Here is a 27414-nt window from a genome sequence, read left to right on the forward strand (position 1 = left end):
GGGCCAGTCACTCTGGCTAATGGACTCCAGAGGGTCATTGTTGTGGGGAGTAATGAGGAAATATCATTTTCTTCTTGTTTGGCGATCACTCGTAGCCGAGTAAGATTGTCTTCCATAAACACGGTTTTAACAGTGAGTCCGTCAGTGACTGTGGAGGCTAATTCTGGATCCCTGCACTCCTTGGAGTAAGAGGATATAAAAAGGAGGCTCACAGGTTCACCAACCCTGCTTTAGTCATTTGTATGGCAAGAAGGATTAAGTTTGCAATTTCCTTTCCTTTCCCTCTTCTAGTTCAAATTCAGTTTCTTTGTTAAGCTCTGACGACTGATGTTTAATATGCTGGTCTGGGATTCCAGACCTTCAAAGGAACCTAGTTGCAGCCATTTATCACCACGGCACGAAACTCTCTTGAATTAATGTGGGCGACCAGAAACCAGACCACATGGGTCATGGAACAAGAAGCAACAGCGGCAAAAGAAGACTTGACGGGAAATTATCAACGCAGGAAGGAAGTCCTATCATGCTTTTGGCAGCACTCTGTAAACAGTTATAAAAACCAACACAAAACAATGTCCAAAAAGGCCTCCAGTGTGAGTATTTGTGTGTTTTAAATAGCATCAACATTTCTAAAACAGTCATTACCTTTTGGAAGTAATAATTGGGCTTCAGGTTTGCTTCAGCACATTTTGAAGCTGTAAGGATCACCACTATACACCTTTACCTGGGAGGAACCCCACAGCGGCACATACTTCTGTGTAGATGTGCCGAAATCTACACTGTTACTACATACTACTATCAGTATGCGGATGATACCCAGCTCTACCTCTCTTTCAAATTGGAACCAGTGAAGGCGGTGAAGGTCCTGTGTGAATGTCTGGAGGTGGTTGGAGGATGGATGGCGGCTAACAGATTGAGGTTGAATCCTGACAAGACAGAAGTACGGTTTTGGGGGTACAGGAGGCAGGCAGGTGTGGAGGACTCCCTGTTCCTGAATGGGGTAACTGTGCCCCTGAAGGACCAGGTGCGCAGCCTGGGAGTCATTTTGGACTCACAGCTGTCCATGGAGGCACAGGTCAATTATGTATCCAGGGCAGCTGTCTACCAGCTCCATCTGGTATGCAGGTAGAGACCCTACCTGCCCACAGACTGTCTCACCAGAGTGGTGCATGCTCTAGTTATCTCCCGCTTGGACTACTGCAACACGCTCTACGTTGGGCTACCTTTGAAGGTGACCCGGAATCTACAGCTAATCCAGAATGCAGCAGCCAGACTGGTGACTGGGAGCGGCCACTGAGACCACATAACTCCGGTCTTGAAAGACCTATATTGGCTCCCAGTTCATTTCCGAGCACAATTCATAGTGTTGGTGTTGACCTTAGAGCCCTAAATGGCCTCGGTCCAGTATACCTGAAGGAGCATCTCCACCCCCATCGTTCTGCCCGGACACTGATATCCAGTGCTGAGGGCCTTCTGGTAGTTCCCTCACTGTGAGAAGCCAAGTTACAGGGAACCAGGTAGAGGGCTTTCTTCGTAGTGGTGCCTGCACTGTGGAATGCCCTCTCATCAGATGTCAAAGAGATAAACAACTATCTGACGTTTAGAAGACATCTGAAGGCAGCCCTGTTTAGGGAGGTTTTTAATGACTGGCGTTTTAGTGTTTTTAATCTTTGTTGGAAGCCGCCCAGAGTGGCTGGGGAAGCCCAGTCAGATGGGCGGGGTACAATTATTATTATTACAAACATAGGCCCTAGGACAGGTTGCAACATGTGGCCTAGTTTCATAGAGTTTGTATTTGATATCCTGCTTTATCACTACCCTAAGCAGTCTCAAAGCGGCTAACAATCTCCTTTCCCTTCCTCCCCCACAACAAACACTCTGTGAGGTGAGTGAGGCTGAGAGACTTCAGAGAAGTGTGGCTAGCCCAAGGTCACCCAGCAGCTGATTACGAGTCCACCGCTCTTAACCACTACACCACACTGGCCTCAAATAGGGCTGGAGTGGTGGTGGTGGTGAGCAAGGGCCAAGGCAAGGGTGTCGGAGTATGCTGTCAGGTATGGGCCAATGGGCAGCAGTCTGGAGAATACCAAAAGCCAGGAACAAGAGTCCAGTGTCAGATGACTTACCAGGATCCAAAAGTGATCACGTGGCTGAGCTGGAAAACAAAGTAAGGAATGCTGAAGAAAAATCAGGATCAGAGATCAAACCACAAGACAGGAGGACTCTGCTAGAGCAGCATGGTGAGAAATGCAGGACATGCTAGAGCTCTGGTAGGCCTTGTTCAAGAAGGAACATAACAGTGGACCACCCTTACCGTGGCCAACTTGATGCCTATAGGTCACAAGCAGGGCTTCCCATGAGCTAATCCAACTGGAAAAGGAAGTCCTTTGGCTCCTCTTAGGCTGGAAAGAGTCTAATGGGAAGCCTGGGTTGAGAGAACCAGGTCAGAACTAGAAGATTATTCTCAAAGAGGCTCATGAAGCTCACTGCATAGAGCAGTGGCCAGCAGTTATTGAGAGAAGGGGTTGGCTGGCTTCCCTTTTGCTCTGACCCCACTTTTTTTTTTTTTTTTTTTTTGCTTAGGACCCACCTACTCAGTGTTGGATTTCTATTCCTTTCACCGTGCAGATATTGTGTAGAATTGGCTCATCACGTGTCTGTGTTATGCATTCCAGCACCAATTGTTGAAATCAGTGGAGCGGATGTTTACTGTACTCTGTTTCCATTTGCTTTTGCTTTCACTTCTGACTTCTCTCTGAGGAAGATGAGCGAGAGAGAGGAGGCATGTTTTTCTTTTGTTCTCCCTAATGCTTAATACAGTAGCTTTTAGTGCTCACAACTCCAGCGGAGATAAACGCAGACAGCTAAGCTGGACTCTGAATATGTGCTCAGTGTCTCCAGGACTTGAGTCATTATAAATCGTCAGGGAAGGCTGTAGAAACTCCCTAGAGCTGCACGCTGAAGGGAGAGTCAGGCTGGAAATGTTCCTGTCGTATGCCTGGGGGTCATCCTAGCCCCCAGCCGACCCAACACTCAGTCCCAGCATGCTTTACTTTACAGTGGTACCTCGGGTTAAGAATTTAATTCGTTCTGGAGATCCGTACTTAACCTGAAACCATTCTTAACCTGAGGTACCACTTTAGCTAATGGGGCCGCACGATTTCTGTTCTCATCCTGAAGCAAAGTTCTTAACCCGAGGTACTATTTCTGGGTTAGCGGAGTCTGTAACCTGAAGCGTCCGTAACCTGAGGTACCACTGTATTGACAAGTGTAAGGTAAAGGTAAAGGTACCCCTGCCCGTACGGGCCAGTCTTGACAGACTCTAGGGTTGTGCGCTCATCTCACTCTAGAGGTTGGGAGCCAGCGCTGTCCGCAGACACTTCCGGGTTACGTGGCCAGCGTGACGACGCTGCTCCGGCGAACCGGCACCAGAGCAGCACACGGAAACGCTGTTTACCTTCCCGCTATAAAGCGGTACCTATTTATCTACTTGCACTTAAGGGTGCTTTTGAACTGCTAGGTGGGCAGGAGCTGGGACCGAATGACGGGAGCTCACCCCGCCGCGGGGATTCGATCGGCAAGTCCTAGGCGCTGAGGTTTTACCCACAGCGCCACCCGCGTCCCCCATTGACAAGTGTATTGCCATATAAATAATTTAGGGATATAATGCCTCTTTGATCTGCAAGGTTTAAGAACAAGATCCTGCAGTATATGCCAATTTCAATGCTCCCTGTGACAGAGGAGCATCTCTCCCCATAAAATAAGCTAAAGGAAAAATAAAGATGCCTACAAAATTACTACAATCATGAACTCCCCATAGCTTTCTGCAAAACATCTGTTACTGGTAGTCAAGGCCAAACATACAAGGCTAAACATACATCAAACCTATTCTGTTCCATGCCTCCACTGAAGCTTGGGCAAATAAGAGCATGACCTATTTTCGGGAGTCTTAAGCTTTTTTCTTTTTGTGCCAGGAACAGCATGTGACTGGAAAGTGACATATTAAAAAGGCCTTGCCTGCTTTAGGCAATGACAGAAAATTATAAACAGGGAACTCAGACTGTACCCACACCATCACATCATAGCTCTGTGAAATGTGGAAATATAAATACACACCAATAGCATGATGCGTTTACAATAGTGGATCTGATCAGAAATGTAGTTTTCTCCTCCCACAACCCCCATTAACAAAGAGTTTTTAAAATATTCCATTTTTTTAACATCAGGAATTGGTCAGCAATAGTAACAAAGACCAAATTTATTAGATTTCTGGCACATTGCCAAACAGTAACCAGTGGCAGAACTCCACAATTTAAGTGATCTAGTAAATATATGTGATTTTAAGGCCTACCTCCTGCCTCCTCAGACATTTTATATAACTAAGTAGAATTTGAGCAGCCATGTGCCACAAACAGACCTTCGATACTATCAGATTACTTTAGATTGCTACCTGTAGCTAAGCAAAACTCTTTACAAATACATAGGTAAGCTGCTGAAATATGCCATCTTCATACAATACAAACAGGCATCAACTGGTTCACATAATTAGGGGAGCAGCGGTTGATACAGTATATCCAAATTTTCATTTCATCCAGCAATTCCGTCTTACCTGGATTCCTCTGCAGCTTCTCTTCCCCTTTTCTCATCTTCTAGAATTGATGCTTTTGAAATATGGTGCTGGAGGAGACTCTTGAGAGTCTCTTGAGAGTCCCATGGACTGCAAGAAGATCAAACCTATCCATTCTGAAGGAAATCAGCCCTGAGTGCTCACTGGAAGGACAGATCCTGAAGCTGAGACTCCAATATTTTGGCCACCTCATGAGAAGAGAAGACTCCCTGGAAAAGACCCTGATGTTGGGAATGATGGAGGGCACAAGGAGAAGGGGACGACAGAGGACGAGATGGTTGGATAGTGTTCTCGAAGCTACCAGCATGAGTTTGACCAAACTGCGGGAGGCAGTGGAAGACAGAAGTGCCTGGCGTGCTCTGGTCCATGGGGTCATGAAGAGTCGGACATGACTAAACAACAAACACCCTCTTTCATCCTATTGCATGTGGTATCTTGTTCTGGAGGTGTATTTTCCCTCCAGTGGGTGGGCAGGTTGTGAGGGGCTAGCCATTTACTCTTTTGTTTCTACTTTTAATTAGACCAATTGCAATATTTAGAAGTTTTGGTTATTTAGCATTTTGCAATTCCAAATAAGCATGTCTAGGACTGGAGTATTTCATTAGCTACAAGTCGAATTTATATGCACTACTCACAACAATGATTAACATTTTCAAGCACGTTTGAAAACATCTTGGCTTTTTGTTTGTTAACAACTACTTGCTAGTACAGGAGCAAGCAAATTGACCACCGAAGTTTGTTAGTGGCTAAGCCACCAACGTAACCCAACTTCTTCCCAATGATCTATCTCCTCTCCCTAAAATCTGCCTGCTTCAAGTGTTTAGGGCATGTAGCAATGAGACAAGTACTCCATGTTAGTAAATACCAAGGTGGTTTTATTCGTTTGCATCCAGCTGGATGCTTTAATGCTTGCATCATCATCAACTGGCAAGATACCTCAGTTATAAAAGTGTTTATTCCAAGCGCTCTGGCATGGAATGCCAGGTGTTCTGTTTACATTTGAGATTTGCTCCCCATTTACTCTATTACAAAGCAGCAAATGGTAACAGCCATACAACAGACATGCGTGCAAGTCTAATACTCCTCGCCTTCATCGTCACCATCCAAGGAGTCTGTGCCCACTTCTTCATAATCCTTCTCAAGTGCTGCCAGGTCTTCACGGGCCTCCGAAAACTCCCCTTCCTCCATTCCTTCTCCGACATACCAATGGACGAAAGCACGCTTGGCATACATCAAGTCGAATTTGTGGTCCAGGCGGGCCCAGGCCTCCGCAATGGCTGTGGTGTTGCTGAGCATGCAGACCGCACGTTGGACTTTGGCCAAGTCACCACCAGGAACAACCGTCGGAGGCTGGTAATTAATACCCACCTAGAAAACAATAAATAGAAATGCAGACAATGTAAATTTTCCTACATCACAATAGTATCTAATTTGTGTGCATTTGCAAGTCAGAAAGGAGCTGCATCTGTACACAAGCCAGCAAGCTCAAGGTCAAGATCACCCTGCGTTAAGAACACCGGGGCTGGGAGTGTAGAACTTCACATTTGTTCTAAAAATCTTTTGATCTGGGCTCCTTTCCCACATTGATTTAAATGTAAGAGATGTCTAGTTATATCCATTTCCTGAGGGGTATCCTGATACGTTCCCCACAAAGTAGCATTTGTGTTATGGGGAAAACTTTTACCCATTTGCAAAGTGCAGTATTTTGCGCCACTATTCTTCACAGCTAGCATAGTGGGCAGCTCTTATAACTGACACGTGGATGGGACTTTCAGATACCCATTAGAGCAAGGGGGGGGAATCTCTTCTTCCAAAGGCTGCCTGTTCTTTCTTTCACCCCTTTCTCCTCACCCAGTGGGAAGGATTGACAAATAGCTCTTGCCAGAAGTCAGAACAGAGAGATTTTCTACCTCCTCCCATTTCAGCTTTCCTTTGTTTCCCGCCCACTTCTCTCACGTGGCATCTCTCACGAGGGATGCAGGTTTCCCAGTCCTACATTAGAAGCTGAAACATCATTAGTCATCAACATAATTCTCTTTTCTCTACAGGCCTACATCATTTTATAATTTTGTTAGGAGCTAGTGCTCCCATTTTAAACTGCCCCCACAAATTGTACATTAATCTACCATGACTAACGTTAGAAGGCATTTTTATATTGAAAAGTCCTGATCGTCAACGTTCGAATCAGCTTTAGTTAGTTCATATATATGGCAAGCTGAGTATTGACTGAGTATTTACACCCTCCTTCATGTAGGGTCTGCAAAAGCAGGAAATAGTAGATACCCTTCCACCAAGATTGTGATCAACCATCCAGTTCAGGGGATGGCTGCATGCCTTTAGGTCATCTTAAGACTGAATCACAGTTAATTAAGCCTGCCTACACCATTTATAAAATTATATACTTGAGATGTGCTTATTCAATCACCTATAAATCTTCACATGAATCAGACCATTTTGAATGCAATCAGCAGCGCTTACCTTAAAACCAGTAGGACACCAGTCAACAAACTGAATGGTACGCTTCGTTTTGATAGCGGCAATAGCAACATTGACATCCTTGGGGACAACATCTCCACGATACAGCATACAACAAGCCATGTACTTGCCATGGCGGGGATCACATTTCACCATCTGGTTGGATGGCTCAAAGCAGGCATTGGTGATCTCAGAGACAGAGAGCTGCTCATGGTAGGCCTTCTCTGCTGAGATAATGGGGGAATAGGTTACCAGAGGGAAGTGGATCCTGGGGTAAGGCACCAGGTTTGTCTGGAACTCTGTCAGATCCACATTTAAGGCACCATCAAATCTGAGAGAGGCGGTGATTGAAGAAACAATCTGACCGATGAGGCGGTTGAGGTTAGTGTAGGTTGGGCGTTCGATGTCCAGATTCCTACGACAAATGTCATAGATTGCTTCATTATCAACCATGAAGGCACAGTCAGAATGTTCGAGGGTGGTGTGGGTTGTCAGGATGGAGTTATATGGCTCAACAACAGCAGTTGAAACTTGGGGCGCTGGGTATATGGCAAATTCTAATTTTGATTTCTTTCCATAGTCGACTGAGAGGCGTTCCATAAGCAGAGAAGTGAATCCTGACCCAGTGCCACCTCCAAAGCTGTGGAAGATCAGGAATCCTTGCAAGCCAGTACACTGGTCAGCCTGGGGAGGGGGGAAAGGACATTATAGCAGGCTAGTAATCCTAACATTTGAGAATGGGTTTTGCCCATTCACTTTTCTACCTTCTGGTGTGGTATTCTGCCCAGCAGCAAAAAGTTCATTTATCATTCAACTCAACCACTAAGCAGTTGTAAGAAAAAAGCAGAGACCAAATGTAGAACTCATCAGCAGGAACTGTGAGCAGTTCCCACACCAACCAAACAAATCTGCCAGTTGGAGGTAGATATTTCTTATTACATGGAGGTCACAAGCAAATTTTGCAAGTTCATTGACTGAGCAGGCCATATGTAGTTTTATTTATTTAGAGTATTTCAGTCACCCAATAACTTACATTTTCTGGGCAATCACAGCCTAAAAAGATTTTTAAAACTCTCAAAATACCCCCCCTTTCAGTTCTCTAACCCAATACTATTTTATACATAAAAATTGAGAAAGCTAAAATCTATACCAGACCAACAAAAATTGCAATCTAAATATTTTAGGGTGTAAGAAAGTCATAGCCCCCAGAATTATCTTACTGTAGTTATCTATAGCCTCATTCTTCTTTGACTCAATTCTAAAACCATGAGAGACGAGACGAAATCCATAAAAAAATGGCAGAAACGAATGTAAAACATTGTATTAGTTGCCTTACATAGACCTCCTAGACAAAGAGGTAGTACGGTGGCTAGGGAAGGAAGAGGGTATGTTTGCTCAAGTCTTATTAGTTTAACCCATGGGTAGGCAAACTAAGGCCCCGGGCAGGATCCAGCCCAATCACCTTCTAAATCTGGCGTGCTGATTTAGTGTGTTTTTACATGAGTAGAATGTGTCCTTTTATTTAAGATGCATCTCTGGGTTATTTGTGGGGCATAGGAATTCGTTCATTCCCCCCCCCCATATAGTCTGGCCCCCCACAAGGTCTGAGGGACAGTGGTAACCACACCAAACCTGTCACTTCAGGACTGCCACATGGTTCTAACCAGAGTAAAAAATACATGAAGCAACAGTCCGTGTTCTAGTAGCATCAAAAGTTAAATACCCCCCCCAAAAAAAATTAGATGGAGCTACAAAAGAGCTTGAGGATATTTACATTTTGACAGGCAGATTGACGGGTGAACACTTGTTGACAGAATTAATTTTTAAACAGGGCGAAATGTTTCAATGCAAGTTTGACTGTGCAAAAGCAACAGAACTTACCAGTTTCCTGACGCGCTCCAGTACGAGATCAATTATTTCTTTGCCTACAGTGTAGTGACCTCTTGCATAATTATTAGCAGCATCTTCCTTGCCAGAAATCAGCTGTTCTGGGTGAAAGAGCTGTTTATATGTCCCAGTCCGCACTTCGTCTGAAAACAAAACCACAAGTTATTGTACAATAAAAATGAAACAAATAAAATTTACAATTTTGCTTGTGCTTGAAGCACCCTAAGTAGTTTTGCAGGTTTATAGAACTTGAAGAGAACTTTTTTTTTCTACTGACAGGCACTGCTAGCGATTGCCTAGAACAGGTTTTATTAGTACAAGAACAACTGCTTTTTAAACAATATACATAGAAGTATAAACAGCTGGCAACAGTATCCAGTATGTGGGTTAAAATGTTTTTCCAGCTACAATTTCCACAGTGTAGCCATGCTAGTCTGTTGTAGCAGAGTGGAACAAAGAGTCTTCAAACATCTTAAAGCAGGCATGGCCAAACTTGGCCCTACAGATGTTTTGAGACTACAATAATAATAATAATAATTTATTATTTATACCCCGCCCATCTGGCTGGGTTTCCCCAGCCACTCTGGGCGGCTTCCAACTGAATATTAAAAACAGTACAGCATCAAACATTAAAAACTTCCCTAAAGAGGGCTCCCATCATCTCTGACTACTGGTCCTGTTAGCTAAGGATAATGGGAGTTGTAGTCCCGAAACATCTGGAGGGCCAAGTTTGGCCATGCCTGCCTTAAAGACTAGTAAGTATGTTAAGTGTTTTACCCGTTACACGCAAAGTAGACCCACTGAAATAAATGGGCATGACATAGTCCATTAATGTAAATTGGTCTACTCTGAGTAATAATTACTTGGATATAACCTTTCACCTTTTAAGATGCCACAAGAATTGTCCTGTCCCCTCATCTGTAAACACTTTCTTGTAAACACTTAGGCAAAACTCCTGCAATCCAGTATTTCACATAACAAGCATTACAGATATTCATAAGTGACATCTTAACCCAGGCTTCACTTCCATCCAAGTCACAGCAAAGTACTACCTAATTTCTCAAGGATTACTGTATCTAATCAGAATAAAAAAAATTCCTTCCAGTAGCACCTTAAAGACCAACTAAGTTAGTTCTTGGTATGAGCTTTCGTGTGCATGCACACTTCTTCAGATACACTGTATCTGAAGAAGTGTGCATGCACACGAAAGCTCATACCAAGAACTAACTTAGTTGGTCTTTAAGGTGCTACTGGAAGGAATTTTTTTTATTTTGACTATGGCAGACCAACACGGCTACCTATCTACTACTGTATCTAATCAGGGCATCCTGATCAAATTTGCAGATGACACCAAACTGGGAGGGGTGGCTAACACCCCAGAGGACAGGATCACACTTCAAAACGACCTTGACAGATTAGAAAACTGGGCCAAAACAAACAAGATGAATTTTAACAGGGAGAAATGTAAAGTATTGCACTTGGGCAAAAAAAATGAGAGGCACAAATACAAGATGGGTGACACCTGGCTTGAGAGCAGTACATGTGAAAAGGATCTAGGAGTCTTGGTTGACCACAAACTTGACATGAGCCAACAGTGTGACGCGGCAGCTAAAAAAGCCAATGCAATTCTGGGCCTCATCAATAGGAGTATAGCATCTAGATCAAGGGAAGTAATAGTGCCACTGTATTCTGCTCTGGTCAGACCTCACCTGGAGTACTGTGTCCAGTTCTGGGCACCACAATTCAAGAAGGACACTGACAAACTGGAACGTGTCCAGAAGAGGGCAACCAAAATGGTCAAAGGCCTGGAAACGATGCCTTATGAGGAACGGTTAAGGGAGCTGGGCATGTTTAGCCTGGAGAAGAGGAGGTTAAGGGGTGATATGATAGCCATGTTCAAATATATAAAAGGATGTCACATAGAGGAGGGAGAAAGGTTGTTTTCTGCTGCTCCAGAGAAGCGGACACAGAGCAATGGATCCAAACTACAAGAAAGAAGATTCCACCTAAACATTAGGAAGAACTTCCTGACAGTAAGAGCTGCTCGACAGTGGAATTTGCTGCCAAGGAGTGTGGTGGAGTCTCCTTCTTTGGAGGTCTTTAAGCAGAGGCTTGACAACCATATGTCAGGAGTGCTCTGATGGTGTTTCCTGCTTGGCAGGGGGTTGGACTCGATGGCCCCTGTGGTCTCTTCCAACTCTATGATTCTATGATTCTAAACTTAAATAATGATAAATATGTTAACCACATGTTTAGAAACACTATGCCTTGCTCTGGCTATGTCAGGGGTCTGCAACCTTTAAGACAAAAAGAGCCACTTGAACCCGTTTCCGAAGAAAAAAACACTGGGAGCCGCAAAACCGGGAAGGTGACGTCGGGATGGTGCGTGACTAACGCATGCACTGCCCCCATGCGACATCACAGCCAGTACAGTGCCCACCACAGTGGGGAGTGTCGGGGCGCACAATGCGCCTCCTCCCCTCGCTAGTATCCGCCCCAGAGCCGCGGCAAAGGTGTAAAAGAGCCACATGCGGCTCCGGAGCCATGGGTTGCAGACCCCTGGGCTATGTCTACAGTTAAGGTCATGCAATGTCTTTTATACAGAATCTAAATTACAACAGGGAAAAACTGAAACCTCACATTCCAGACTTGTTATTATACAACTGTCCCACATCCCATCTCACATCCATTCCAACCGCACAGGCTGTATTTACTTTACCTATCACTGCTGGCTCCAAATCCACAAATACAGCACGAGGGACATGTTTCCCTGCACCAGTTTCACTGAAGAAGGTGTTGAATGAGTCATCTCCACCACCAATTGTTTTGTCACTTGGCATGGTGCCATTAGGCTGGATCCCATGCTCCAAGCAGTAGAGTTCCCAGCATCCATTGCCGATTTGCACACCAGCTTGGCCAACGTGAATTGAGATGCACTCACGCTGTGGGGAAGGGAGACAGACAGAAAAGGTTAATGCCCAGTTTCCTCCTCCTTTGTTCTTTACTGAAACTGAAATGCAAACTGCCACCAAACCCATTAAAAGGGGAATATGCACTGAAAGAGAAGCTGCCAAGCACAATTCAATTTACAGTTACCAATGTCCTGTGGGATTAAAAAAAAAAGATTCAATAGTCTCTGTGTCCCGTAACTGCCAACCTAGCCACTACTGAAATAGTACTGATAGCAGATGGCCCATCATTTATTGCATATACAATATATTAATTATTCAGTTGAAAACAAACCCATCTAATTTAGGTTGAAAACTCAGCTTGCCAATAACCACCTCTCTAGCTGCTGTATAGCTCAGTCGGTAAATCATGAGACTCTTAATCCCAGGGTTGTGGGTTCAAGCCCCATGTTGGGCAAAAGATTCCTACATTGCAGGGGGTTAGACTAGATGAGCCTCATGGTTTCTTCCAACTGTACAATTAATTAATTTTGAATTTATATACAGTACTGACCTATACCCAGAGGTCTCAGGGCGGTTCACAGAAAAGATTACAATGTATATAAAATAAAAATAATGACCCAATAACCTTCCCCCCCAAAGAGCCACATTTTAAAAGGGTATAGGATATCTACTACTCAAATTATTTCCCAGTTACTATCTTGCCCAAGAAGTAGAAAAGGTTCTTGGCCATCTAGAATCCCTGGCAGCTCTGCTTTTCTAGAACCAATCAAGAAAAAAAATATTAGAAACCCAAGATGCTTGAGCTTTGTAATTAGATTCCCATATACATTCCTATAATGCACTGTGTACAGCATTAATAATTTTTTTATTGTGAGTCACCCAGGGAGCCTTGACTAAAGAACGGTATACAAATATGCCAAATAAAGCACAGATTAGTCCATTTAAAGAAAAAATGGTCTTTTTCCAAGGAAGTTGTCGTCAGTTTGGATTATGATGTTCATGTGCAAACATCAAGCCCGATGGTGATATGTTGCCATACAGAAATTATGTTTCAATTGGGCTAACACAAATCCTAAATCTACCCTAGTTAAGGTTCTCCCCATTCCAGTTACTGTTTTTTCCCTAGGTCCTCCCCCCAATGTTATTTAAATATTCATCTCTCATACTACGTGTTGACTAATGCTGCTTTTCCTTGCTTTATTGATTTTTAATGCAAAAGAGAAGAAGTTAAGCTTGTCCCCAAAGTACTCTTTATCTAGAAATAATGATAAAGCTAACTCAATTAGCAAGCTATTGGTGCACTTTTAATTAGCTGTCCTAATTTGTTAACTTTACTCCCATGTGTCTCAAAGCTCAGGTGATGCTCTCTTGTAAGGCCTATTTTGAGATATCCCTCCAGTTCTTACATTTAGATATTTCTGTCATCAATTATCCATACTTGGTAATTTTCTTCTACCACGGAAGGATAAAGATCTAAATTATACAGCTCACAATGGTATTTCAGTTTTAGCTTAAGCAGCAGTTAATAACTTAATTGTATATATTTTTAATGTTAGTAAGTGCTTTAAATCTCATTCTGCTCTTTTCCCATCAAAACTTGTATCCCCTTTCAGAAGGTCTCTTTCTTTCCACCTTCCACCTTCCGGACACCTTATTAGTGGTTCCTGGATAAATGGCCAAGGATATAGTGCATGAGGTTTAATGCCCCCACATCTTTCAAGCTGAGTTTTTGCTTAGTGTGAAAAGTGCCACAGGATTCTCACTTCATTTCAGCAGCAAGCTGGGAGGCACAGAACAGGAACATCCAGTCCTTGGCTTGCCAACACTGAGAAAACAGCCTCATGGCTGATTCATGTTCCTGCTATCTGTCTTTCATCTATTAAGCAGTGCACTTCATAGGACACCCATCGAGAGTGGTGGTGGCTTACTGGGCAATCCAGCAGTATTGTCAGGATTTGCAGCTACAGCAAAAAATCTGGAGATTTAGTTCTCAGACATCTGTGCACATTCAAGGGTTGTACCCAACTTAAGTTTTTACGTGAGTGGAACTAACATTGGTTTACAACCCCAGGTCTTTTACTACACCCCCCCCCAAAGCCAGGGACAGCTGTTAATGGAACGCAGGCACACCTCAGCTAAGGCAGAATGAAAAATATGAAGCACAGACAGAAAGATGATCTAATCAAAGTAAGGGAAATAGGTCCACAGCTAGCTAGCAGTGGCTGTAACTACAGTGGAAACCTGGAAACATTAGTTCAGTCGAAATATCATACACTGGAGTTAAAGCATATCAAAATTGCAACCCTGAGTGTGTGTGCTTGTGTATGAGGCTTACTGGCTTCATAATTGAATAAACTCTCAAGAATATTAGGACAGCAGATGAAATCTTCAGTTGTTGATTAGAGTTTCCTTTGCCTAAGGAATCATGAGGAGGAATGATCAATAATTTCTGCTACCTGTTACACTGCTCCCTGCTATTTCATGTCTGGAGGGGGGGGAAATCACATCCTTTCCTGCAGTTATTTAACTGGCACAATCGGAATTGTTGGCAAGTCACTCTTGATGCAAGACATTTGTAATCTAAAATTCAACTAAGGCCATAATTTTGATGGACAGAATACAGCACTTTAGCCAGATGTTAAGAAATGCCCTCTAAGACAGAATTCAGGTCTCTGTAGTCATTTCAAGATTTAGTGTCTATCACTATTACAGCAATGTTTCTCTTGCCTTTTGGTTTTTTTTTGGTGTGTGTTCACAAAGTTGTACTTGGAGAACTCACTAGCAAAAAAGGATGGAACGTAACAGGAAAGCCCTGGTGCCAATTTTAAAAGAATGAAGTGTGTATTTGTGCATGTGTGTACGTGTGTACACACACACACACACACCAGTCAGTTTGACAGGATGGAGCAATTCACATTAAGGGATAACACAAAATAGCAATGTGAACTTTGGGCTAAAAATCAAAGACAGACTTAAAAACAACAACCCTAAAACCCCAGGATGTTGAAATACCAGGGAAGGGAAGGACTGAGAGAGGCAGCCATCTTCTTTAAAAACTTCCCACCATTTTGCAGCAATGCTGCTTTATAAACTTGTAAAAAGGGGAGTGCAGTGAGTGGCCAACACAGCATCAAACTAGTTCTGATACCCAAGAAAGCTTCCAGCACTCTTAAAAAACCACACAAAAACCACTACCTGGTCAAAAATAACCAATTAAGTCTTGAAGGACTTAAAACGGAGGCAAGCAGGACAGAGGGTGGTGGATCAAAAACTCTCGCCCCTGCTGCCCCTCCTTCCCATTCCAGACAAAGGAAGGGGGCTCGGAGATGTCAACTCGAAGTCTCCCAGACAAATGAGTCATGCCCAAGCCATTTTAAGTCTCAGCTTCCTTTTTGCTGGTCCTTTGATTTGATTTGAGGGCATGCAGGCATCTCTTGCGTATCCCCAAATGCATGTCTAGGCCCTGAGACGATTAAGACCGAGAATCTCAGCAGCGGAGGTTTCAAGAGGAGCTGGCAGAAAGGACAAACGGGGCAACTCGAGGTTGAGGGACAACGAGAGACAGAATCGGAGAAAAGAGTCCAAGCGCAGCAGCTGTTGGCTGGTCTCCCACGCGAGGACTTTGGACACTGACCTTTTGCAAAAACCCGAAGCTCACCCCCCCCCCCAACTCAGCCTACACCAGCTGGGCGCGCGATTCGGGCGGGGAACCAGGAAACGAAGAAAGGCCCGATCCTGCTTTACTAGCTTCACAGAGACCACCCTTAGGGAAACCTGTGGGCCTTCCGAGATCGAGGGGACCCCCACCCGCTCTGAAAAGTCCTGCACCTCTGCCGTAGCTTCTTTCTATAGATGGCATGGGCTGCGGTCCTAACCGCGTCTACTCAGAAGTAAGTCCCGCTGCATTAAGCAAGGCTTACTCCTGTGTAAGCGGGGATAGGATCGTTGTCTTAGCAAAGACTTTCCGCTCTGTTAAATGCGCATTACACACCGATCTACAACCCTCTTTCCCGCCCCGAAGGACGCGGAGAAGCCCTTCGACGCCCCCACTCGCCCCATCGTCGCTAGCGCGGCACAGAAAACGGAAAGGGAGATGTTGGAAAGCCCGACGGCATGACATTACGTAAGGCAAAAAAACACATAACGCGCGCCTTTATTAATAGGCACCGAGGGGGAGAGGCAGGAACCGGAGGGAAGAAAAAACCAAGCAGCCCTCACCATGTCTCCGACAGGCTACGAGGAGTCTGTGAGGTTGTCGGTGCTCTGGCTTCAGCAGACGCGCTACGGGTCTGATCAGCACCACGAAAACAGCTGCTCTGAGGTCCGGGCATCCCTTATATAAGGGGCTCCGAAGGAGCGCTTCTCCCCTCGCAGCCGATTGGACAGCGCCAGAGTCCCCTTGCCCCGCCCCACGCGCCCCATTGAATAGGGAGCCAAAGGGAGACGCCCCCGGCCCGCCATCATTGGGCAGCGGATATGAATTTGCCCATTTGCGGACAGCCATAGGATAATTCGTAACGAGGCAAAACTGGGAGACGAGTTCCCGCCAAACCAAAAATGATCGGAATAGGAGCGAACCCCGCAATCTCCCTCTCTCTCGTGCTATTTCCACCACTGGCAGAACCTGCTTTTATGTCAGGTTCATATACCTGGGCTTGACTGCGGCCTTGCGGAGTCCAGCACAAGGCATTGCTTCCCTGATTTTGGAAAATTTCCAAGTGCGTTGTCCCCCAGAGGCTGGGGGTTGGTCAGTTGTTTCTGGACGTGTCCCTTGAGCCTTCCGCCCACCTTGTGCCGAGCCGCTTGCCGGAGAACCCTGCGCTCCTGTTTTGGCTGCGCTTTTCTGCACAACTTGGCGACATCCCGCCAGCTTGCAAGACGGATCAGGTTGAAGAATGAGGTGCGTTGGACGTGAATCCGACGGGTGCCAAGAGATGCACTGATCGATTCCTTCCCGACACACTTCGAACCATCGATGCGATGGGAAATAAATCCACTTTAAATTAGGTTGAACCCAGCGCTCTATATGGTTGTGATGAAATTGCTTCTCCAAGAGTTGCCAGGTTTGGGTCCCTTTTGGGAGGAGGTTGCTAAAGGCTCACTGGAACTTTGTAACATTTGCATTTGGGGACAAATATGCCGGCTGCCCAGTTTAAACACTCCAGCAGGCACAGAAAGGCCGCTGCTCCTGTGTGAGGTCTCCAAGAATGAGAGCAGGGTGGGTGGCTTAACTCTATATCAGCGACCATTAGGAAAGAGATGAAAAACTGCCCTTGATGGAAATCTATGGTAGAGCCATACTTCGAATACGGCATATAGTTCCCATTGCTGCATTTCAAAAAGAATTTTGCAGAGTTGAAGGAAGGGGTAACCAACATGATCAGGGAACTGGAGTAAATACCCTAACACAATTTGGAGCTTTTTTTTTTAGGTTGGGAGAAAAGAAGAGTAAGATGTGTGTGTGTTGGGGGTGTGTGTATATGATAAAGGTGTATAAATGTATGCACAATGTAGAGAAAGTGGATAGAGGGAAGTCTTTCCCCGCCAACCCGATACTAGAAGCTGGAGTCAATCAATTAAGCTGAAATGTGGAAGATTCGGGACAGACAAGAGGGGCTACTTTTTCCGTACATTGCTAAACCATGGAATTTAGCTACCACAACTATGGTGATGGCAACCAGCTTAGAATTTTAAAGCTCTCTACAAGTTGTCTTGTGGACAACTCCACCAGAGAATAAAGCTGCCATTGGCTACTAGTCATGGTGACTATAGTATTTCTCCCTAGAATCTGAGGCTTCCTGCTTTTCAGTGTCATTCACTGGGGAGCCCAAGCAGAAGATAAAGATTGTGCTTTTCCCCTGCTTGTGAGCTTCCTCCGGGCATCTGTGGGAAACAAGATGCTGAACTAGAAGGTATTTACTCTGATCTAGCTGGGCTCTTGCGTGAAATATCAGGCAGGGCTCCCACACGTTAATAATTGTGTAGAGATTTCAGCAGGTTGGGCTTGTCATGCAAGTTACACATGCCAAAATTCTCTCTCCTACATAACTATTAAAGGTGTTGGAGTCTTGTCCACTCTTTCATCTAGTAAGACAGGTGGGGTGAACCTTCAGCCTTCCAGATGTTCCTAAGCTACGATTTCCATGAGCTCCAGCTAGCACAGCAAAAGGCCAGGGATGATGGAAATTGTAGTTCAGTGGCATCTCGAGGGTCAAAGGTTCCCTACACCTGTAGCAGGGAGGCAGGTGTAGCATCCTAAAATACTGATAAAGCCCAAGCTGAGTTCTCTGTATATTTCCTGTTTTTTCTCAAACTGCAGTGTATGTTTACACATAGATTAACACATCCTTAGCTAGGAGGGGGCTAGTACCTTCTCTGATAGTTGTCCAAATCAGTAATCAGTTGACTAATTATTTATTAGTTCCCATGCCAACACATTACTAGCACTCTTGTCAAGTCTACTTATTGCCTCAGGGCAACACAGACAGCTGGCAGAAATCTGATAGAAAACAGATACAATATAACTGAGGTTGTGCCAATATGTTACATACTGTGAATTGTCATTCCAAGCACACTTACTAACTAGTGTGTCCCACTGAGTTTGGGGATACATACCTGTCTACGTAAACATGTATAGGATTATGCTGATAGTTAACTAATCATAGATAAACTATTATTTCCAGTAATGATAATAAGAGAATGTATTTTTTTGGTAGTAGCTCCCTGTCACCATTTAGTAAAATCCTGTGATATGTAAATATTAGTTAGGGGAGTTATGTTTTATTATTGGACTTTGGACAAATTGAGGTTCATTAGCGGCAGCAGGGGTAGATCAAGGGCTCTTGGGTATTGAGTATCTCATGAAATAACTGCCAGCCAGGGGCGCCGACTTATAAAAAAGATTGGGGGAGCCCGCGAAAGCTCATGAATAATAAATAAGCTCATGAATATGCAGATAAAGTGGCACCGCCTCCTCGTGAGCGAATAGGGGAGAGCGTGCTGCGCCTATTAATCAGCTCCGAAGGAAATTGGGTGGAGCTTTTGCTCGGGAGGGAGGGCAGGAGGCATGCAGCCCGACCCTGTGCATTTTGGGCTGGGGGAGGGGCGGCGGTGGCGCTCTGCTGGAGGGGCGCCCGAGATTATTGGGGGGGCGGAGCCCCCCCAAACGAATTTTTGAGGGGGCTCGGGCCCCCTCAGGCCCCATGGAGTCGGCGCCTATGCTGCCAGCTGCTGGAGATTTACAGCCCCTTATCTCAAGGCTGGTACCCAGGTTTCTAGGACACCCACCTATTCCTAACTAGTAACATCTTGCAGCTGGGCCTGTTATGGGTTTTTATCTCCTGACTAATTCTGGAATGGGCATGTCTGTATTAGCACAGGGCCACCCAACCCATCCACCCAGGTCTCAGTTAAATATGCCAAGTCTGCCCCTTCATCCACAATCAAATCATGGATGATTGATGTTTTATTCTGGACAGACCTGGCATTTAGCAACAATGCCACCAGTTTCTGCACCATGGTTATGGAGGAGCCATAATCACTGTAAATGATAACAGCAGTATTTAAATATCATTTTTCAATGATATTTAGCACTTCCCAAACATTATCTCAAAAATCCTCCTTATAATAACCATCTTTAGGGAGATCAGAATTATTATTCCTATACTGCAGAAGGGATTTGTACAAGAGGCTAAGATAATAATAGATTGTTCAAGATAGCCTAATGAGGTCACAGCAGAATTTGAATGCAAGACTTCCAAAGACTCTGTTCTTGATTGATTGTGTGTGTGTGAGCAAGCCTCTTTCTCATTTAAAGCAGCCCAGCAAATGTAACCTGGTTTGTCCTTGGCCTTTTCCCAGTAGGAGACTCTTACTATAGAGAATTTAATTATTGCTTCATGGTTTCTGGAAGGAAGGAACATGACCAGGAATTAACATGGTATGTGTGTGTGCAAGGGGAATGTGGGCTGGTATTGGTAAGAGAAACACAGGAGGAGTATTTACAGCTCTGGGAGTTGCCTGCCTGCTGTAATTGCTGTATGTGACTTACTTATTAACCAGTCAGACAGGCCAGGCAAGATAGGCCAGGGATTATTTTGCATTCTTGAGTGTGTTAGGTAAGGCTGAGGGATTTTTAAACACCCACATAATACATTTCGGTGGTTTTTCCCCCTTTCATGTTCTTTAAATACTCGTGCTTTGCAGCAATCCACATAGCACTAGGGTGCATCACACACTTGGTTTCAGAGCCATTGGGTGAACAAATAAATCTAATTTTTGATGGCATTTGTCTACTTTTTTGGCTGTAGATTTTACTTATGAGTCTGCTTGATTCCGTGCATGGTGTTTTAGAAAAATTGGGGTTGGCTTTTGCAACCCAAATTCCCTTGGGACTTAGAGTCCCCTAAGTCCATGATCGGTCAGAGAAGAATGGATGGAGGCAAAATCCAGTGAAAGAAGGAAGATATTTATTTTTCTGTTGCAACGAGTCCCCCCCCCACCCTTTGCAAGGAGGTGAGCAACCAAGAACAAAGGTGTGCAAGCCCCTTTAAAGACTTTTGAAATTGCCCAACCCCTTAATCAAAGACCACCCCAAAAGCACCATACATACATCACAGGAGGCTGTCCATAGCAGAAATTTGAGTACATGCCTTCTCTCCTGTCTGTCAAGATACCCTATAATGTTTTGCTGATTGCATTACCTGGACAGCCTGACCATGCTTTTGAGATGGCAAATACTTTAGTTCTTGAATCCAGGTAACAGGCATACCCTATTCATACACAAAATATGTCCTCAAGACAGGGTTTGAATGATTTGTAAGTGAAAGAACTGTTGGGAAATATTTCCCCAATGTATTTCCTTCTGCAGAGGAAATATTTGGAATGATTAGGAAAGCCAAGATGGATTTTTGGGATTGTTCTGTCTGCTAAAATAAAGTAATTTTTCTAAGGGAATATTCTGTGTGTCTGCTGTGTGTGTGCACCCTAAACTTTTATAGCAATGGTACCGGTAACTGGTTTTGTGAGCAGGTTTGCCACCACATGTATGAATAACTGATGTGCCTGTTTTGAACTGCATGAGCTCCCAATACATGGGTTTGTGTAGTACAGAAGATTCAGCTGGGAGTAGATATTGGCCAATGAAATACATTTGAATATGTCTTACTGCAGAATTTCCCAATCTGGTGCCCTCTGTGTGTTTTAGACTACAACTCCCGTCAGCTTCAGCTAGCATAACTGTTAAATTTTTCTTCCTACTTTTGCTATTGCAGACCGGGAGGTTTGAGTTACCTTGATGCTAGACCCAGCTCTCTTCTCACATTCTTGATCAGCCTCTGGTACAGTGGAACCTCAGTTTTTGAATGTAATCTGTTCTGGAAGTCCATTCGACTTTTGAAACGTTCGAAAACTGAGGATCAGAGGGCTGGCATCAAAAACCATTGAAAAAAATGGAGAAATGTGCCTCAGAAGACATTTGACTTCTGAGGTGTGTTCGAAAACGGAAGCATTCACTTCTGGGTTTTTGGCATTCGGCAGCTGAGACGTTCGGAAACCAAGGTTTGACTATACTCTGCAATGTGCACTTTACACTTACATTGGGCTGTGTCCAGCTCAAACTTGAGAAATGTCCCATGGCAAAAACAGGGCCCCAGGGCACTCTTGGCTGAATCTGGCTTCTATCAAAATCAGTGCTGAATGATTCACCAATATTACTGGGTTTGAGTTGAAACCCAGAGCCAGGCAGTATAAAGATCACACATGCATATGGCAGAATAGCTGGAAGGAGCTCTGGATGTTGTGTGTACTTCTAGGCAGGGCTGTAACTAGGGGGTGGTGAGGTAGGCCCTTGCCAGGGGTGCAGGTGAGGGTGAGTGCACAAAATCAGCTAGACGTATGTCAACAAATATGTCTATAAATAAAAATATTGATTATTGCCTCATAAGAACATGTTTTAAATAGAGGGTGAATTGAATGGGTGCAAGAGAGGTGGAAAAAAGAGCTAATTTGTCAGTGTCTAGGGGCTGCAATCTGGAAGGTTCTGCCAGGGGTGCAAGATCATCTAGCTAGGGCTCTGCTTCTAGGCAGGAATCTCATGCTCTACCAGCTGAACTATCTCTGTTCCCCTTTGCTGTGATTCTAAATGCCAGGTATTTTTACTGAATTGCACAAGGCTTGAAATTTAACCTCATGGGTTTCATTTTGCAAATAACAAGATGAATCTGGGGACAGTATCAGTAAAAGATAGTTTGCAGTGTTGTCCTTGACTCATCATTTGTCACTCAAATTGGAGGAAAAGAGGATAGGAAAGCTGGCACTTTTAACTGGGGTGGGAAAGTCCACACAAGGAATCACAGAGACAGTGCTGTTTCAGCTGCTAAGGTCAATCCCATAAATGGTTTTGCAGGACAGTCTTCCTCAATTTAATCATTGCAAGAGTTGATATAATAAATGTGTGATTTATGAGGTGTAAACCAACAATGCTGGATTGTTATGGGTTTTCTATTAGATCACTATGAATGGGTTTTTTGTCCATGTGAGTTGCCTTGAAGAAATACCTGACTAGCCTCTTAGATTTGACAAGACAATTGATAGCTATATTAAGATGGTGTGTATCTGTGTTAACTAAGATAGCCCAAGAAAACTAAGTGAGCCTTGGGAAATTTTATTCCTTTTAGTCAAGGGAAGCATGACAAGGTGTCTCTCTGTGAGAAGAACATTTGACTACAGTTTTGAGTGAGACCAGAGTTTTCAGAAAAGCCCAGAGACACAGAACTGCTTAGCTTTTGGACTTTGTGAGCTGGCAGTGTTTTGGAGTGCTAGTTCCCCCCCCCCCCGAAGTGAGAGCATTGAACTTTGGCTCTCATGTGGAGTATTTAAGCTATGATTCAATGTGGACATTTCCTCTCTGCATATATAATATTTATATATCACTATCAAACACCTAATTTTATCTTTTTTGTCACCTGAAAATCAAAGAGTACAGACAGCTTCTCTTTAATTTAAATTTTAATGCATGATTTTATGAGATTTCCACTATATTTAAAAATGAGACTTGCAACCGTACCATATTATTTTGCATACCAAAGACTGCAGACCTTTATTTCTTGTTTAACCTGTTAGGAAGGAATCGGGCCTACGTAATTGCATCATAATATTTCTTAATCCATTCATTACCAAATGTCTTTTTAGTCTTTCATCCAGTACAAAAACTCCATCAAATGTATTTCAGAAAACCTGCTCTTTTAAATATGTCTTAATCCCTACAACGTTAACCATAATTAGGAATGAATTGCAACATTTAGGGTACAACATATATCACATGACTGCTTTGTTGCAGAAGGAAAGCACCGTTGTTACGTGGATCTACACAATACATTTCAAGCGCATTCAGTGCAAATTTAAAACATGTTTGCACCTGAAGTTTGCACATTCCATAATTAATTGGCAATACAGTGGTGCCCCGCAAGACGAATGCCTCGCAAGACGAATGCCTCGCTAGACGAAAGGGTTTTGCGGTTTTTGAGCTGCTTCGCAAGACAAATTTCCCTATGGGCTTGCTTCGCAAGACGAAAACGTCTTGCGTTTTTTGCAAGTTTGTTTCCTTTTTCTTAACACCGTTAATACAGTTGCGACTTGACTTTGAGGAGCAACTCATAGAACGCGGTGTGGTAGCCTTTTTTGAGGTTTTTGGCGATTTTTGAAGCTTTTCCAAAACTTTTCCGGCACCGTGCTTCGCAAGACGAAAAATTCGCTAGACGAAAAAACTCGCGGAGCGAATTAATTTCGTCTTGCGAGGCACAACTGTATAATACACTTGAGTGAATACGTGACAAAATAGCTGCATGGGCTCTCTGAGTGAAATTGCCGCTCTTTCAGAAGAACATGAGAAAAGCCTGCTGGCTCTGGCTAATGGCACATCCAGGCCAGTGTCTCTGTTCACACAGTGGCCAACTGGATGCCTAGAGCAAACCTAAAAACAATATCTAAGCCATGGTTAGGCAAACTAAGGCTCGGGGGTTGGATCCGGCCCAATCGCTTTCTAAATCCAGCTCACGGACGGTCTGGGAATCAGCGTGTTTTTACATGAGTAGAATGTGTCCTTTTATTTAAAATGCATCTCTGGGTTATTTGTGGGGCATAGGAATTTGTTCATTCCCCCCCCCCCCAAATATAGTCTGCCCCCCACAAGGTCTGAGGGACAGTGGACCGGCCCCCTGCTGAAAAAGTTTGCTGACCCCTGGTAACCACACCAAACCTGTCACTTCAGGACTGCCACATGGTTCAGTAACTGGCATTCAGAGGCATACTGCCTTCAACAGTGGAGGTGGCAAGGAGATATTGTTTGCCTTATCCTTCACAAATTTGCCTAATCCATTTTTTAAGCCATCCAAGCTGGTGGCCATCACTACTTCTTGTGGGAGCGAATTCTATAGTTTAACTATTATCCACACTTAGCTTTTACCCTGCTCTTTCCAGGCACAGGCCCACGCTTAAAAGCTCAGTGTCCAAGTTGGCTTATCCCCCTACCCTGGAGCTTTCCCCACAAAAATCTGCCCTTTAGTACTTAATCAGAGCAAATTTGGGTTTTCTGTGGATTTTCGCTTGCTCCGATTGAGCTTTAAAGAGCAGGTTTTCACGGGGAAAGATCTAGAGTGGAAAAAGGGTGCTTAGGCACAGAGCTTTAAGGTGCAGTCTGTGCCTTGAAAACATGGATGAAAGTTAAGTGTGGATAAGTGCTATGTGTGTGTGAAGAAGTGCTTTCGTTTGTCTATCCCGAATCTTCCAACATTATGGGATGTCTCCAGGTTCTAATATTACAAGAGGAGGGAGTAAAGCTTTTCTCTCTCCATTCTCTCCAGGCAATGCATAATTATATACTTCCTTCTGCAAGATAGTGATATCTTGCAAAGGGCCTCTTTCTGTTCAACCAGATGTTCTGAGTTTGCAGGAAGAATGATGAGGTGAAATTCTCTGGCGTATATGATTTGCATTTATTGTGCCAAAATGGTGTCTAGTTTCATCAGTGGGTTTTAGGAATCTATGACAGATACAGACATCACTCCATAACAAATCAGCGCTTCCTCTGTATTTTTAATTATTTAAAAATTCCCCACTTTCCCCTTAAATATTACATAAGGTAAGGGTATAGACATTATAGATTTATAAAGAACTTCTAAAGAAGTTGATCATAGTAATTAATGTTTCTGATGCACAATTTTCACAAATGGCAAAGAATTCTGAACAATAGTATAAATATTTTATTAAATTGGTAAAGTAAATACCTGATTTTTGAGTGAACAGAGATTTACCTCTCAATCTACTATATACTTTGCAATGTTGCCTGCTTTGCTATGCATTTAGATACATCTCAAGATATAACCAAATTTTGCATAGAATTGTGGAGAGCAAGGAGCAGGTTTTCAAATATGTTTCGATGCAATGGGATGGCAGTTTCGATCAAAATAGCAGACTGAACTTTTCAAACCAGCACTGATGTTTCGGTTTCTTAGAATTACTGAGCAGCAGAGGACACAATGCTGCTAGCTGTAAATAAGATGTCCGCGGGTCTTTCATCTTTCCTCACGTTTTTCCTTTCTTTGTTATTACAGAAAAGAAAACATTGTCTCCAAAATCTCTATATATACATCAATAAATTAAGGTATATTGTCCAGCTAATAAATGCAATGCAAAAATGAATAAACATTTGAGGTTTTGAAGTATGCAGTAAACTAGGAGTGGCTAACTATATTTGGCTAACCTTGGGCAGACCTCCAGGGGCTGCATACCAGCAATGATGTCCAGTGACTGACAGGTGGGTAGCCATGTTCACTAGTCAAAGCTGGCCTGCACAGGGGTGGGGTGGGAAGATAAAGATCTGGTTTGCCAAGCCAAAAAAATTATTCACCCTGGCTTAGAACTTGGATACCTGAGGGAGCACCTTCTAACTTATGGGCCGGCCTTGTCAGGGATTGAAAATGCTGCAACCTGAGGAAGGGCACTCTGGTTATTCCTCAGATAGAGTTGGTGTCTGGTTTTACTGTTTGTTGATGGCTTGCATGGTTTTATGGTATTGCACTTCCACTTTGGGATAATTTTGTAATAAAAAGCAACATGTAACACATTTTAATAAATAAATACCATGTGGTGGTACTTTAGCTGAATCTACTTCTTACTGAATCTGATATTCTTTATGTGCCAACACGAGAAAGGGCCTTTTTGGTGGTGGCTCTCCATTTGTGGAAGGCTCTCCCCAGTGGGAATCACCTGGTGCCTTCATTACATATCTTTAGGCACCAGGCCAAATTGTTCCTCTTCCGTTAGGTCTTTGCCTGATTAAGCAATCGAAACATGGACCACTTATAAACTCCATCTCCAATTCCTCGAAAGATTCCATCAACGGTGTCTCCGAAAAATTTTACACATCACTTGGGAAGGCTGGAGAACTAATGACAATGTACTGGAAGAAGCAACAATCACCAGTGTTGAAGCAATGATTCTTCAACATCAACTTCGTGGGACTGGTCACATTGTTCAGATGCCTTCCAAAGCAACTACTCTACTCCCAACTTAAGAATGGAAAGCAAAATGGACAAGAAAAGAGGTTTAAAGATGCTCTCAAGGCAAATGTACGGTAGTTTAAACACTGATAACTGGGGAACACTGGCCTGCAAGTGCTCCAATTGGAGAATAGACTTTACCAAAGGTGCCATGGACTTTGAAGAAGCATGAACTCAGGGCAAAAAGGAGAAAGGAGCTAAGAATAAGACACTTTTGGCAAACCCTCAGCAGAATCCTATGTCCCTACTGTGGAAGGACATGTGGATCCAGAATTGGCCTTCACAGTCACTTACACACTCACTGTTAAGACCATTTTATTGGAAAATAATCTTATTCGGCTAGAAGTGTTTGCCAAAGAAAGATGGGCTTTTAAATGTGCTTGTAGGAGGGGTTTTTTATATTGTTTTTAATTTTTATGTTATAATGTTATGTATTTTGCATTTGCATTTTGCATTTTTATGTTGTACAGTAGACAGTATAGAACACCCCACTTTTTTCTTATCTGATAGAATGATTCAAGTATCCCTTCTAAATTTAATCCTACCAGATGTTCCCCACATATACCTATTGCTTAACAACTCTTCTTCTTCTTCTTCAAATTCAGTATTGTAATAGGTGGCTGTCAAAGGAGACAGCCCAGGAGTTAACATGTTCTTGGATTTCTGCCAGTTCACAAATAGAGCGCTAGTACACAAATAGATCTCTGTCTCTAGGGGTAGAATTTAATAGTTAATAAAAGTTTCTGATTGCAATACCATAATGCATGCTTTAAATTTGCTCTTATGCCTTGCTGCTCCAAGGTCAATAAGGAACTTTCTCATGGTATTTGGTGTTAACATGCAACTTGGAAGCTTAACTGAAACACTGTTGAAGAAGCACACTTTACACTGAGACTCTTGAGTTTTGAATATAAGAAAGCTAGGCTTATTAAAGGAAACACATTCTTGATAGGAAAGA

General features: G+C 43.6%; 1 protein-coding gene across 1 annotated transcript; it reads right to left on the reverse strand.

Moving 5' to 3' along the window:
* Positions 1-5478: 5478 nt before the first annotated feature.
* On the reverse strand, positions 5479-16265 carry LOC308587606 (tubulin alpha-1C chain-like). The gene is made up of 5 exons (XM_081195270.1): positions 16117-16265; positions 11706-11928; positions 8981-9129; positions 7103-7783; positions 5479-5992 (listed from the first exon to the last, which is right to left on the reverse strand). Exons 1-5 carry the CDS (start codon positions 16117-16119, stop codon positions 5699-5701), a joined length of 1350 nt encoding a protein of 449 aa, XP_081051396.1. The 5' UTR covers positions 16120-16265; the 3' UTR covers positions 5479-5698.
* Positions 16266-27414: the final 11149 nt, after the last annotated feature.

The sequence above is a fragment of the Podarcis bocagei genome (genome assembly GCF_964188305.1).
Source record: "Podarcis bocagei genome assembly, chromosome: 5".
NCBI classification, from domain to species: Eukaryota; Metazoa; Chordata; class Lepidosauria; order Squamata; family Lacertidae; genus Podarcis; species Podarcis bocagei.

Coding starts and splice junctions, on each gene's coding strand:
- LOC308587606 (XM_081195270.1), bottom strand. Junction 9,130..11,705: donor TTTGGAGCCAGCAGTGATAG/GTAAAGTAAATA, acceptor TTTTGTTTTCAG/ACGAAGTGCGGACTGGGACA. Junction 7,784..8,980: donor TGGAGCGCGTCAGGAAACTG/GTAAGTTCTGTT, acceptor CCCCCTCCCCAG/GCTGACCAGTGTACTGGCTT.